The sequence below is a fragment of the Coregonus lavaretus genome, assembly GCF_964263955.1.
Source record: "Coregonus lavaretus genome assembly, chromosome: 4".
Taxonomy (NCBI): Eukaryota; Metazoa; Chordata; class Actinopteri; order Salmoniformes; family Salmonidae; genus Coregonus; species Coregonus lavaretus.
This window is the reverse complement of record NC_139991.1, coordinates 63,935,926-63,947,145: the sequence shown is the minus strand read 5'-3', so window position 1 is coordinate 63,947,145 and position 11,220 is coordinate 63,935,926. Positions and strand designations below refer to the sequence as shown.

Sequence of the window (11,220 nt, the reverse complement as noted above, 5' to 3'; positions counted from 1 at the left end):
GAATTCATCAAACACATTTATCGATATTTCTATGAAATCAAGAAACACTACATCATCGATATTAACCAGATACTACAATGGGCTTCTATGTTGTCGTGTGTGTCCGTACACACCACACACACACACACGGCTCAGCAGGATGTCGTAAGACAAAGATGCTTCGGCCAGCTCAATTGTTCATAGTCATCTAAAGCTACCAACAGATTACACTTTAATAGCTTTGGTGAAATTCATATATTTTGATAAGATTTGTTCTTTTTAAATATAACCACGCAAACTCAACATGAAAAGTGCTTTATTCATATTTAGAATACTTTAAATCTTTCTCCAATATCTTAAATATAATTTTGTAAACAACAGCCAGATCAACCGACCAGGCTCTCTCAAGAAGTGCTGCAGAGCCTGTTGAGTTAACATATGATCGTCATCGAGTCAATGACGCTTTTAGCTGACACACTAGAAAGTTAAGCTACAAAATGACCATGAAAATTATCATAAAAAGATTAACAATAGGCTAACTATTGACCATTGTCTAAAAATCAATGACAGTATACATTTGGTTGAAACCAATTTGGTAGCATCTTTGATGAACATTCAAACCTCTGTTGTAAGATTTAAAAAAAGACACCACTCCATTTGAAGATAAGCAACAACAAAAACCATGAAAGACTTACTCTCGTTAATATATAGTTCTATTAACAAAAACAAATGTCACAGATTAATTTGATGTATTCGGACCGACTGGCGTATGTATATTCCTTACATTGTGGTACTGGCCTTCAAGAACATAAAGATGAGGAAAGCCCGAGCCTTGAGTTGATTTACTCCTAGGAGCCAAGTAAGCCAAGAGCCCAGCAGGTACCGGTAAAGCTACTGCAGCCACTCGACTATGAAGAGGCCTCGTATACAGGTTTAATACCAGACAAAGAATAGATGATTTCACTCCTACAGCATGAGCGGCTCAGCAGAGTTGGAGTCAATCAATTCCATTTTTCAATTCAGTCAATTCAGGAAGTAAACTGAAATTCTAATTACAAATTTTTCAGAGAAGCATTGAGGATAATTGAAATTGAAATGTCATTTGTTTTTGGAATTGACTGAATTTAAATTGATTGACCCTCAACCCTGTTCCTCAGGAAGTTTGGGTGCACACCAAAGAAAAATGCTGGAGATAAACGAATTAAACACTTAATTTTACCTTAATTCTAAATAAATACAATTAATAATTGACATTTCTTAGTGTCAGAAACCGACTGTATGCAAGACAACATTCCATTGAAATAAGTTATACTTGAAAATTCAAAAAGGATTGAAAAAGAAAGTGTTAAATGCAATAAGTAGTACACAAATAATCCTGAAATACATTCTCAGACCGGTGTTTTTGACGGGCAAAAAGTTTCAAGTGACGTCATATTAGCCAACTGTAATGTAAAGGCAGTGAATATAAAAAATGTCAAGATCTGGATACAAATTATAATGATAAGAAGCTGCGTTGCCATACATCAAAAGTATTTCAGTCATTCCAGTCACCTGTCTATTAATTACAAAATATAAAACCTCACAAGTTTACGAACTTTGATTATTACTACCTTGAAAACAAGGCCAAAAACATTCAGCCAATTCCTTCCTTCCTTTAAAAATAGACAACGCCTTTTCCCCTCAGAGTTCTACATATGATACACCATCCATCGATAAAAACATCAATTTAATATTCTCCTATGCCTGTATCCCTCTTCCCCATTCCCCTATATTAGGAAAAGCACCGGTTTATCAAGTATAAAGCTAAGGTGACCACTCTGACAGCAGCCCTTCTATACTGAACAAAAATATAAACGTAACATGTAAAGTGTTGGTCCCATGTTTCATGAGCTGAAATAAAAGATCCCAAAAATGTTCCATTGGCACAAAAAGCTTGTCTCTCAAATATTGTGCACACATTTGTTTACATCCCTGTTAGTGAGCATTTATTTTTTGCCAAGGTAATTTAAGTGTGGCATATGAAGAAGCTGATTAAACATCATGATCATTACACAGGTACACCTTGTGCTGGGGACAATAAACGGCCACTCTAAAATGTGCAGTATTTCTGTCTGTAATAAAGTTTTTCCCCCTAACAAATTCTGATTGGCTGGGCCTGGCTCCCCAATGGGTGGGCTTTGCTCCCAAGTGGGTGGTTCTATGCCCTCCCAGGCCCACCCATGGCTGTGCCCCTGCCCAGTCATGTGAAATCCATAAATTAGGGCCTAATGAATTTCAATTGATTGATTTCCTTCTATGAGCTGTAACTCAGTCAAATCTTTAAAATTGTTGCGTTTAAATTTTTGTTCAGTATAGTTACCAGGTAACAATAAGGAACATTTTGCCAAGCAAAGAATGCACAAGACTTAGCTAATAAAGAAATGTTACTGTGCTGTTTAGCAATTGTCAATTTCCTGGGAAAATGAATTATACAACATATTTGGGTATATGTTACTGAACTATGGGGACTGCTTTCATGATGGTTACCAAAATACAGGTTGGTGTTGATTCCCATTTCACCTCTTCTGAGATGTGTTTTGGGGGTGTAGGCTGGGACAAGCAGGGTTTATTAGTAGTTAGTAAACATTCAAGTTAAGATTAACATTAAAACAAAAGAGAACTTAACCACGTCAAACATGATTAGATTTGAGATGTTAAGCCTCCTGATATCATTACGATACCATCGTCTCTGCAGTGCAGCGAGGACTGAAACCGTAAAACCGATCAATCACTAACAGATCACGGGGTGGTCACACTTTAACCGTCACGTGTTACATTTAAAACACTCCCCTAATTAGAACACTTCGTACTGTACCCGTGTTACATCTAGATCACTCCCCAATGTGTTCTTTTAAACACTAGCACACTTTTGCCAACAAAAACCAGAGTTTCTATTGGACAAATTCAAGTAGATCCCGCCCCGTTTCGTTCCGTTTGCTCCATTTGCTTTGTTTGGCTCTTAAAACGGTTTCCGATGCAATATGTAATGAATACATCCCAGAACTCTTGCACTTTGGAACAGTTTTTCTTGAACAGCTGGACATTGCACTTCATGAAATCACCTTTGACACTTCTTCAATAGGTTCTCCACGCACGAAGAACAGAACTTTAAGACATAAAAGTCACATAAAAATAAAAACACCATATGATGTAGAAATAAATAAAGAGAAATATAGAACACAGCTGAAAAAACAAAAACACTTTGCTCAATGTTACATGCAGGTTATTTCTTAGGTGGTTAGAAAATTAAAAATAAGAACATCTGTGTAGTACACCAACAATGCACAATGTTTGGAAACTGATGAGTCCAGTAAAGTCCATGAATTCATTGATGATGGTTCTCGTCTTCGTTGTTCTTTGTACATGTTTTGTATCCCTTGTCGTGGTACAGTATATCATGGTACAGTATATCAGTGTACAGTATATCACTGTGGTCCTCTGTAGCTCAGCTGGTAGAGCATGGCGCTTGTAACGCCAAGGTAGTGGGTTCGATCCCCGGGACCACCCATACACAAAAATGTATGCACGCATGACTGTGAGTCGCTTTGGATAAAAGCGTCTGCTAAATGGCATATTATTATTATTATTATTGAGCTATTGTGATCAGGTGGTTGAGAAGCCAGTGTGGTATATATTTATGTATGTATGTATGTATGTATGTATGTATGTAACGATATAGAGTGGATTCCACTGAGACACAGATAAGGAACAAGTCCCTAGTCAACTACTGTTGACCTCTCCTCATGTCTCTGTTGCCCTCCACCTCCCCTCCAGACCCTGGTTCTACAGACCCCCTGGTCCAGACCCTGGTTCTACAGACCCCCTGGTCCAGACCCTCTGTTCCCCCTCTCCTTCACAGAGGCAAGAGGCTGGAATGCAGAACAGGGGAGGATATACTGGGGTTGGGTGGGATGTGGTGCTGGGCGGGGGGTGGTTGTGTGTTTTAAGCAGGGTGGTTGTGTGTTGTGCGTGTCTTTAAGAGCGCATTAACAAAAAAGGTATAAGTATCCACTGGTGACATTTATGACAATCAAAAGTCAAGCCGGAGGGAGGGAGGGAGGGAGGGGGAAAAAAGACAACCATAAAGCCTCTTAAAAACAGATCAACAAAACAACAAAAAGGTGGACAACAGAGCTATCCTAAAGGAATGCATGATGAACTCACATCACATCCATACCGTTCTATTCTAACCTGCAGAGCAAACAGAGCTGCTGCAGTGAGAGGTCAGGGCTGGACTGTACTGGGCTGGGTCGGACCAGGAACCAACCACAACCAAAACTAGACCAGGCCAAAACAACAGAAAACAGAGAAGAGATCATGACAGAGACCCGGTGTGCGTTCTGTCCTGGTAGAGATACACTCAAATATATTGGCACCCTTGCGCGATTCACTATTTATTTTAAGATAAGTTGACATTTAAAAACATTTGGTGTTCACACATGTATTTGTTTGATTTACAACTGCACAGGCCCAATACACTTTTTTATTGTATTACTGATATTGAGATTATTCACTTCAAAGTAAAAGAATGTGCCTACAGGGTAAAAAAGGGAAGACAGAACATTCTGCTCCACTGTAAAGTGCGAGGGTGCCAATATATTTGACTTCATTTGTAAGTAGGTAGGTAGGGAGCTAGGACGATGCGGAGGGGAGAGAAGAGGGGGAAAGAGTTTGGTATCTCGGACAGGAGAACGAGGAGGAGGGTTGTTCATGTTTAGTGGTGCGAGGAGGGCCCGTTGCTCTGGGTTACGGGGGCAGAGCCAGAGATGTCCAGGAAGACAGAGCGCATGAGGTCGTAGGACTTGTCGGAGAGGTCGGCCACGTCGTCTGACGTCATGCCCTTCGTCTCGATCTTTGGAAGGATCTTCAGTGTGATGGTCCCTGGTTAGAGCATAGCATCATCATCATCACAATAACCCTCATCATCGTGTTTGCATACAAGCATAGGACAACATCTTTCTATAAATAATATAATGAGCCATTTATGTCAAGAGTAGCTGTGGATAAGCCCTTTTCAATATGAACTACAAACATCTGTACCCGAGTTGAACTGCTTTTCTTTCCGTAGGTAGAAGTTACTGTAGGAGGAGAACACGATGGGAATGATAGGAGCCTGGAACAGAGAGAAAGAGAAGCGAGAGAGAAAAGAGAGAATTACCATGACAGTTCGTTCCACATTCGATTTACCAAAATACCATTATATTTTCCAAGATCACAAACCAACAAGTATAATCTACTTTTCAAGGATGTTTCACTCCCTCAGGCAAGACAAAGACAAACAACATGAACACAAAGACATGCATGGCTGACTGGGCTACACACATCTATGGGCACGCGGGCACAGGCACCATCTCCTCCAGCCCTGCCGAGGCAGATCTAGAGATAGCGTTAGCTCTGCATTGGAGCACAACAGTCATGTGCTAATGATATTGTAAACACCTCAGATGTTTATGTGTTAGTTAATATGGACCAGCAGGTCTTTCTCTCGGATCTATCCACTGATACACATCTACACACACAACCTTTGAGCATGCAGGCGCACAAGGCCTACATTGAACACAGGCTACAAAGACACTGTACAATAAGCACACATTCGCACACACTTCAACACCTCATAACCTGGAGTGAACCTGCAGCGTTTGTTTGGCTCTGTTTCATGTAACGTTGTTCTTTAATTTATTCCACCCGTCTGTCTCCCTCACCCTCTCTCCCTCCAACACTCATCCTATATCGCCCTCTATCTGCTACTTTAGAAACCCTTTCCATTAGGCGCTCTGGGTCTCTCTCTCCCTCTGTAACGCTCCCTTGGTCTTTGCTTCTCTCAGTCTCTCTCTCTCCTTTGGCGCTCTCTCTTACTCTGGCTCTCTCTTTGTCTTCCATCTATGCCAAAGGTAGTGAAAATGTCCTCTGCAATTCAGATAATGTTCAGTCAGTATCCATGCTAAGTTGTTAGCTCCCCCTTGTGAACACCGGAATAGAGGCATGCACGCACACTCTCAAACACACACGGCCCTGTGGCTCACTTGCGCTTGCACTGCCAGGTGGAAGGCTCCCTTCTTGAAGGGCAGCAGGTCACCCCTCTGGTTCCGCGTACCCTCTGGGAACACCCACAGACGGATCTACAGGGGGCAAAGGCCACGGGTTAGGGGTCAAAGGTGAGGCCCATGTGGAAGCATGGACACAGTATGTGAATATCAGTGGTGGAGAGGTCTAGACACGAAGCCAGAAATAAGCATGGGGGAAAAAAAAGAAATATCAAGTATACACACTTGAATGGGTTACGTTTCAGGATATATTGGCTTGGGAATTAAATAAGTCAGTCATTCAAAGTCTTATGATCTAACAGTATGTCACTCTCTGACATCATTACCAATCATACATTTTTGGGCTTTTAGAATGGAAGTAGTCGTTACATTGAAGGCTCCAGAGCACAGCAGGGGGGTACGTATTAATCCGGTCCAATAGGTTAGTTCTGTTGAATTACCTGGTCGTCCAGCATGGTCTTGGCAGCGTCGGCCATGACACTCTTGGCGTCGCTTGTCTTCTGGCGGTTGATGAAGACAATACCGCCCAGCCAGCACACGATGCCCACAGTGCCTGCGTACACCAGCTCCTTCTTGGCAACCATGGTGCAGCGATCTGGGAGGACCTCCATTAGACCTGGGGGTTGGAAAGGTTCTGTTAGTGGATCTGTTACAGGACCCGGTAGGATCTCCATTAGACCTGGGGGAGAAAATTATCTTTGAAAAGATCTGTTAGCGATTAGGATCTAGCCTATTAGATCTGTTTGGCATTTACACAGGCAGCCCAATTCTGATATTTGTTCACTAATTGGTATTTTGACCAATCAGATCAGTGCTGAAAAAGATCTGATGTGAAAAGATCTGATGTGATTGGTCAAAAGACCAATTAGTGAAAAAATATCAAAATTGGGCTGCCTGTGTAAACGAACCATTCAAGGATCTTTTAGATCTGATTTCTGGGATATTTCATCTGTATGAAATCTTCGTCATGTGGGGTTGAATCTAAACGTACAATCCAACCATGCATGTAACTGAATGTTTTGCAAAATGATTTCATTGACACCACTGAATGATTTGGAATGAGACTTAGGCCTTTAATGCACAGTGGTCTGACTCTTAGACTTTGGCCTTTAATCAAATAAATAAAATGTTATTGGTCGCGTACACATATTTAGCAGATGTTATCGAAGGTAAAGCGAAATGCTTATGTTTCTATCTCCAACAGTGCAGTAATACCTAACAATACAAACAAAACCCCAAAATAAAAATAAAGAAATCAAGAAATATCAGAACGAGCAATGTCAGAGTGCTGAATATTTAAGGGATAATCAACGAGGGGCTGTGCGTTCTATGGAAAATAATGAACAACGTAGGTTTGTTACACAACGCGCTAACGGAGTGGAACTAACCATCCACAGAGTTGCATTCTTTTCCAGAGAACACATAGCCCCTTGTTGATTATCCCTTACATATTCCGGACTCTGACATTGTACCATGGCTATAATCTAACACATTTGCCGCAGAAATGTGTTCAACATCCACTGAAGTAGCTAGCAAGCTTACTAGATAGCTACTGTAGTGGCCTTGGTAACCTAACAAACAGACTTGCTGGTTTAGCTAACCAAACAATCAGTCCTAGCTCCCTATTATGAATATTCGAATTCAACAACGCCAATAATGTTTTCAATTCGACTTCGATTCGATTTCAAAAGCAGCTGAAACATAAAACATGTAAGAATGAACTATAACCATTAAATTCTTTGTGCTTGATATACCGTGCGTTATAGGGAAATAATGCACTCTAGAATGTACTTCAAGCCAATCAGAAAAAGGATTCAACAATGCAATGGTATAAAAATATAAGTACACTGAACAAAAATATAAACACAACATGCAACAATTTCAAAGATTTTACTGAGTTACACAGTTCCTATTAGGAAATCAGTCAATTTAAATAAATAAATTAGGCCCTAGTCTATAGATTTTACATGACTGGGAATACAGATATGCATCTGTTGTTCACAGATATACATACCCCCCCAAAAAAGGTAGGGGCATGGATCAGAAAAGCAGTCAGTAGGCCTATCTTTTAGGGCTGTCCTTTCGACCAATCGACTGGTCGAAGTTTTAAAACGTGTATTTTTCTATATAGTGCATTCGGAAAGTATTCAGACTCCTTGACATTTTCCACATTTTGTTATGTTACAGCCTTATTCTAAAATGGATTTTTTTTAAAATCAATTTACACACAATACCCCATAATGACAAAGCAAAAACAGATAAAAAAAAAAAAAATTTGCAAATTTATTAGAACGAAAAAACGGAAATACCTTATTTACATAAGTATTCAGACTCTTTACTCAATACTTTGTTGAAGCACTTTTGGCAGCAATTACAGCCTCAAGTCTTCTTGGGTATGACGCTACAAGCTTGGCACACCTGTATTTGGGGAGTTTCTCCTAATCTTCTCTGCAGATCCTCTCAAGTACTGTTAGGTTGGATGGTGAGCGTTGCTGCACAGCTATTTTCAGGTCTCTCCAGAGATGTTCGATCGGGTTCTAGTCCGGGCTCTGGCTGGGCCACTCAAGGACATTCAGAGACTTGTCCCGAAGCCACTCCTGCGTTGCCAGACACTCAACTCAGTTTAAAGTGGGCAAAAGTAGTGACATTTTTTGACATCCTCCAACGTCTACATAATTTGGTCAGATGTAAAGACTAATGAGCATGAAAACTTGCTGAAGGTTGTTAAATAATTGGCAGATTTATCTAACCAAACCCCTATGTACAGTATGTTCCAACTAACATACAACTAAACAGCTTTTTTCCATCTACGTAACATTGCAAAAATCAGAAATTTTCTGTCCAAAAATGATGCAGAAAAATTAATCCATGCATTTGTTACTTCTAGGTTAGACTACTGCAATGCTCTATTTTCCGGCTACCCGGATAAAGCACTAAATAAACTTCAGTTAGTGCTAAATACGGCTGCTAGAATCCTGACTAGAACCAAGAAATTTGATCATATTACTCCAGTGCTAGCTTCCCTACACTGGCTTCCTGTTAAGGCAAGGGCTGATTTCAAGGTTTTACTGTTAACCTATAAAGCGTTACATGGGCTTGCTCCTACCTATCTTTCCGAGTTGGTCCTGCCGTACATACCAATACGTACGCTACGGTCACAAGACGCAGGCCTCCTAATTGTCCCTAGAATTTCTAAGCAAACAGCGGGAGGCAGGGCTTTCTCCTATAGATCTCCATTTTTATGGAACAGTCTGCCTACCCATGTGAGAGACGCAGACTCGGTCTCAACCTTTAAGTCTTTACTGAAGACTTATCTCTTCAGTAGGTCATATGATTGAGTGTAGTCTGGCCCAGGAGTGTGAAGGTGAACGGAAAGGCTGGAGCAACGAACAGCCCTTGCTGTCTCTGCCAGGCCGGTTCCCCTCTCCACTGGGGTTCTCTGCCTCTAACCCTGTTGCAGGGGCTGAGTCACTGGCTTGCTGGTGCTCTTTCATGCCGTCCCTGGGAGGGGTGCGTCACTTGAGTGGGTTGAGTTACTGACGTGATCTTCCTGTCTGGGTTGGCGCCCCCCCCCTGGTTTGTGCTGTGGTGGAGACCTCTGTGGGCTATACTCGGCCTTGTCTCAGGATTGTAAGTTGGTGGTTGGGGATATCCCTCTAGTGGTGCGGGGGCTGTGCTTTGGCGGAGTGGGTGGGGTTATATCCTTCCTGTTTGGCCCTGTCCGGGGGTTTCTTCGGATGGGGCCACAGTGTCTCCGGACCGCTCCTGTCTCAGCCTCCAGTATTTATGCTGCAGTAGTTTATGTGTCGGGGGGCTGGGGTTAGTTGGTTATACCTGGAGTACTTCTCCTGTCTTATCCAGTGTCCTGTGTGAATTTAAGTATGCTCTCTCTAATTCTCTCGTTCTCTCTTTCTCTCTGAGAACCTGAGCCCTAGGACCATACGTCAGGACTACCGGGCATGATGACACCTTGCTGTCCCCAGTCCGCCTGGCCTTGCTGCTATTCCAGTTTCAACTGTTCTGCCTGCGGCTACGAAACCCCTACCTGTCCCAGACCTGCTGTTTTCAACTCTTAATGATCGGCTATGAAAAGCCAACTGAGAGACCTGAGCCCTAGGACCATACGTCGGGACTACCGGCCGTGGTGACTCCTTGCTGTCCCCAGTCCGCCTGGCCTTGCTGCTATTCCAGTTTCAACTGTTCTGCCTGCGGTTATGGAACCCCTACCTGTCCCAGACCTGCTGTTTTCAACTCTTAATGATCGGCTATGAAAAGCCAACTGAGATTTATTCCTGATTATTATTTGACCATGCTTGTCACTTATGAACATTTTTGAACATCTTGGCATGGTTCTGTTATAATCTCCACCCGGCACAGCCAGAAGAGGACTGGCCACCCCTCATAGCCTGGTTCCTCTCTAGGTTTCTTCCTAGGTTTTGCCTTTCTAGGGAGTTTTTCCTAGCCACCGTGCTTCTACACCTGCATTACTAGCTGTTTGGGGTTTTAGGCTGGGTTTCTGTACAGCACTTCGAGATATTAGCTGATGTAAGAAGGGCTATATAAAATAAAATTGATTGATGATTGATGTTTGTGTGTGCGCGTATACATTTCTGTCTTGTCTGGATAATAAAGTATGATATATATATTTTTTTATCTTCTTCTTCACAACAGCTGCAGATATAAAGGACAAATTCTGCATCATAGGATGAATCTACAGCAGGCAGGTCAAGAAGGTGGAGGGGGGCAGAGGCTGATGCTGCTTACATCTGTTGATGGGTACTTCACCCGGCTGGACTTCCTGGGGGACACATTTAGACCATGGTAAAGCTAGAACAATATGGCCAAGCCATCTTCAACTACAAGACCAGTAAGTGTTCCTATTGAGAAACACTGATTTAGATCATGTGATTCAACTACTTTTAGAAGATGCTTTTGGAAAAAATGTTATTTTACGAGAACCAGCACACAGCCACAGTCTGATCCATCTGCAGTTTTTGGGCTGCTACCAAGGAGATGCAACAAAGACTTCGCTAGATGGCCTAAAGTGGACATCCATCAATTGCTGCTAAAGTATATTTTTCAAGATTTAAGTAGTGAGTGAGAATTGAGAGAGCAGAGATATTGAAATGTTGAATTATATGTTTGTGTTTATATGCAT

At 41.8% G+C, this 11,220-nt stretch overlaps 1 protein-coding gene across 1 annotated transcript in view; it reads right to left on the bottom strand.

The window, feature by feature from the left end:
* Positions 1-4,093: 4,093 nt before the first annotated feature.
* LOC311127228 (1-acyl-sn-glycerol-3-phosphate acyltransferase alpha-like) overlaps positions 4,094-11,220 on the bottom strand; it is a 45,283-nt gene continuing 38,156 nt past the window's right edge. The window contains exons 3-6 of the mRNA XM_084159024.1: positions 6,503-6,678; positions 6,042-6,137; positions 5,059-5,131; positions 4,094-4,899 (exon numbers count right to left, since the gene is read on the bottom strand). Coding sequence (XP_084015150.1) covers positions 4,733-4,899; positions 5,059-5,131; positions 6,042-6,137; positions 6,503-6,678 — 512 coding nt within the window. The 3' untranslated portion in view covers positions 4,094-4,732. The remainder of the gene's footprint in view (positions 4,900-5,058; positions 5,132-6,041; positions 6,138-6,502; positions 6,679-11,220) is intronic.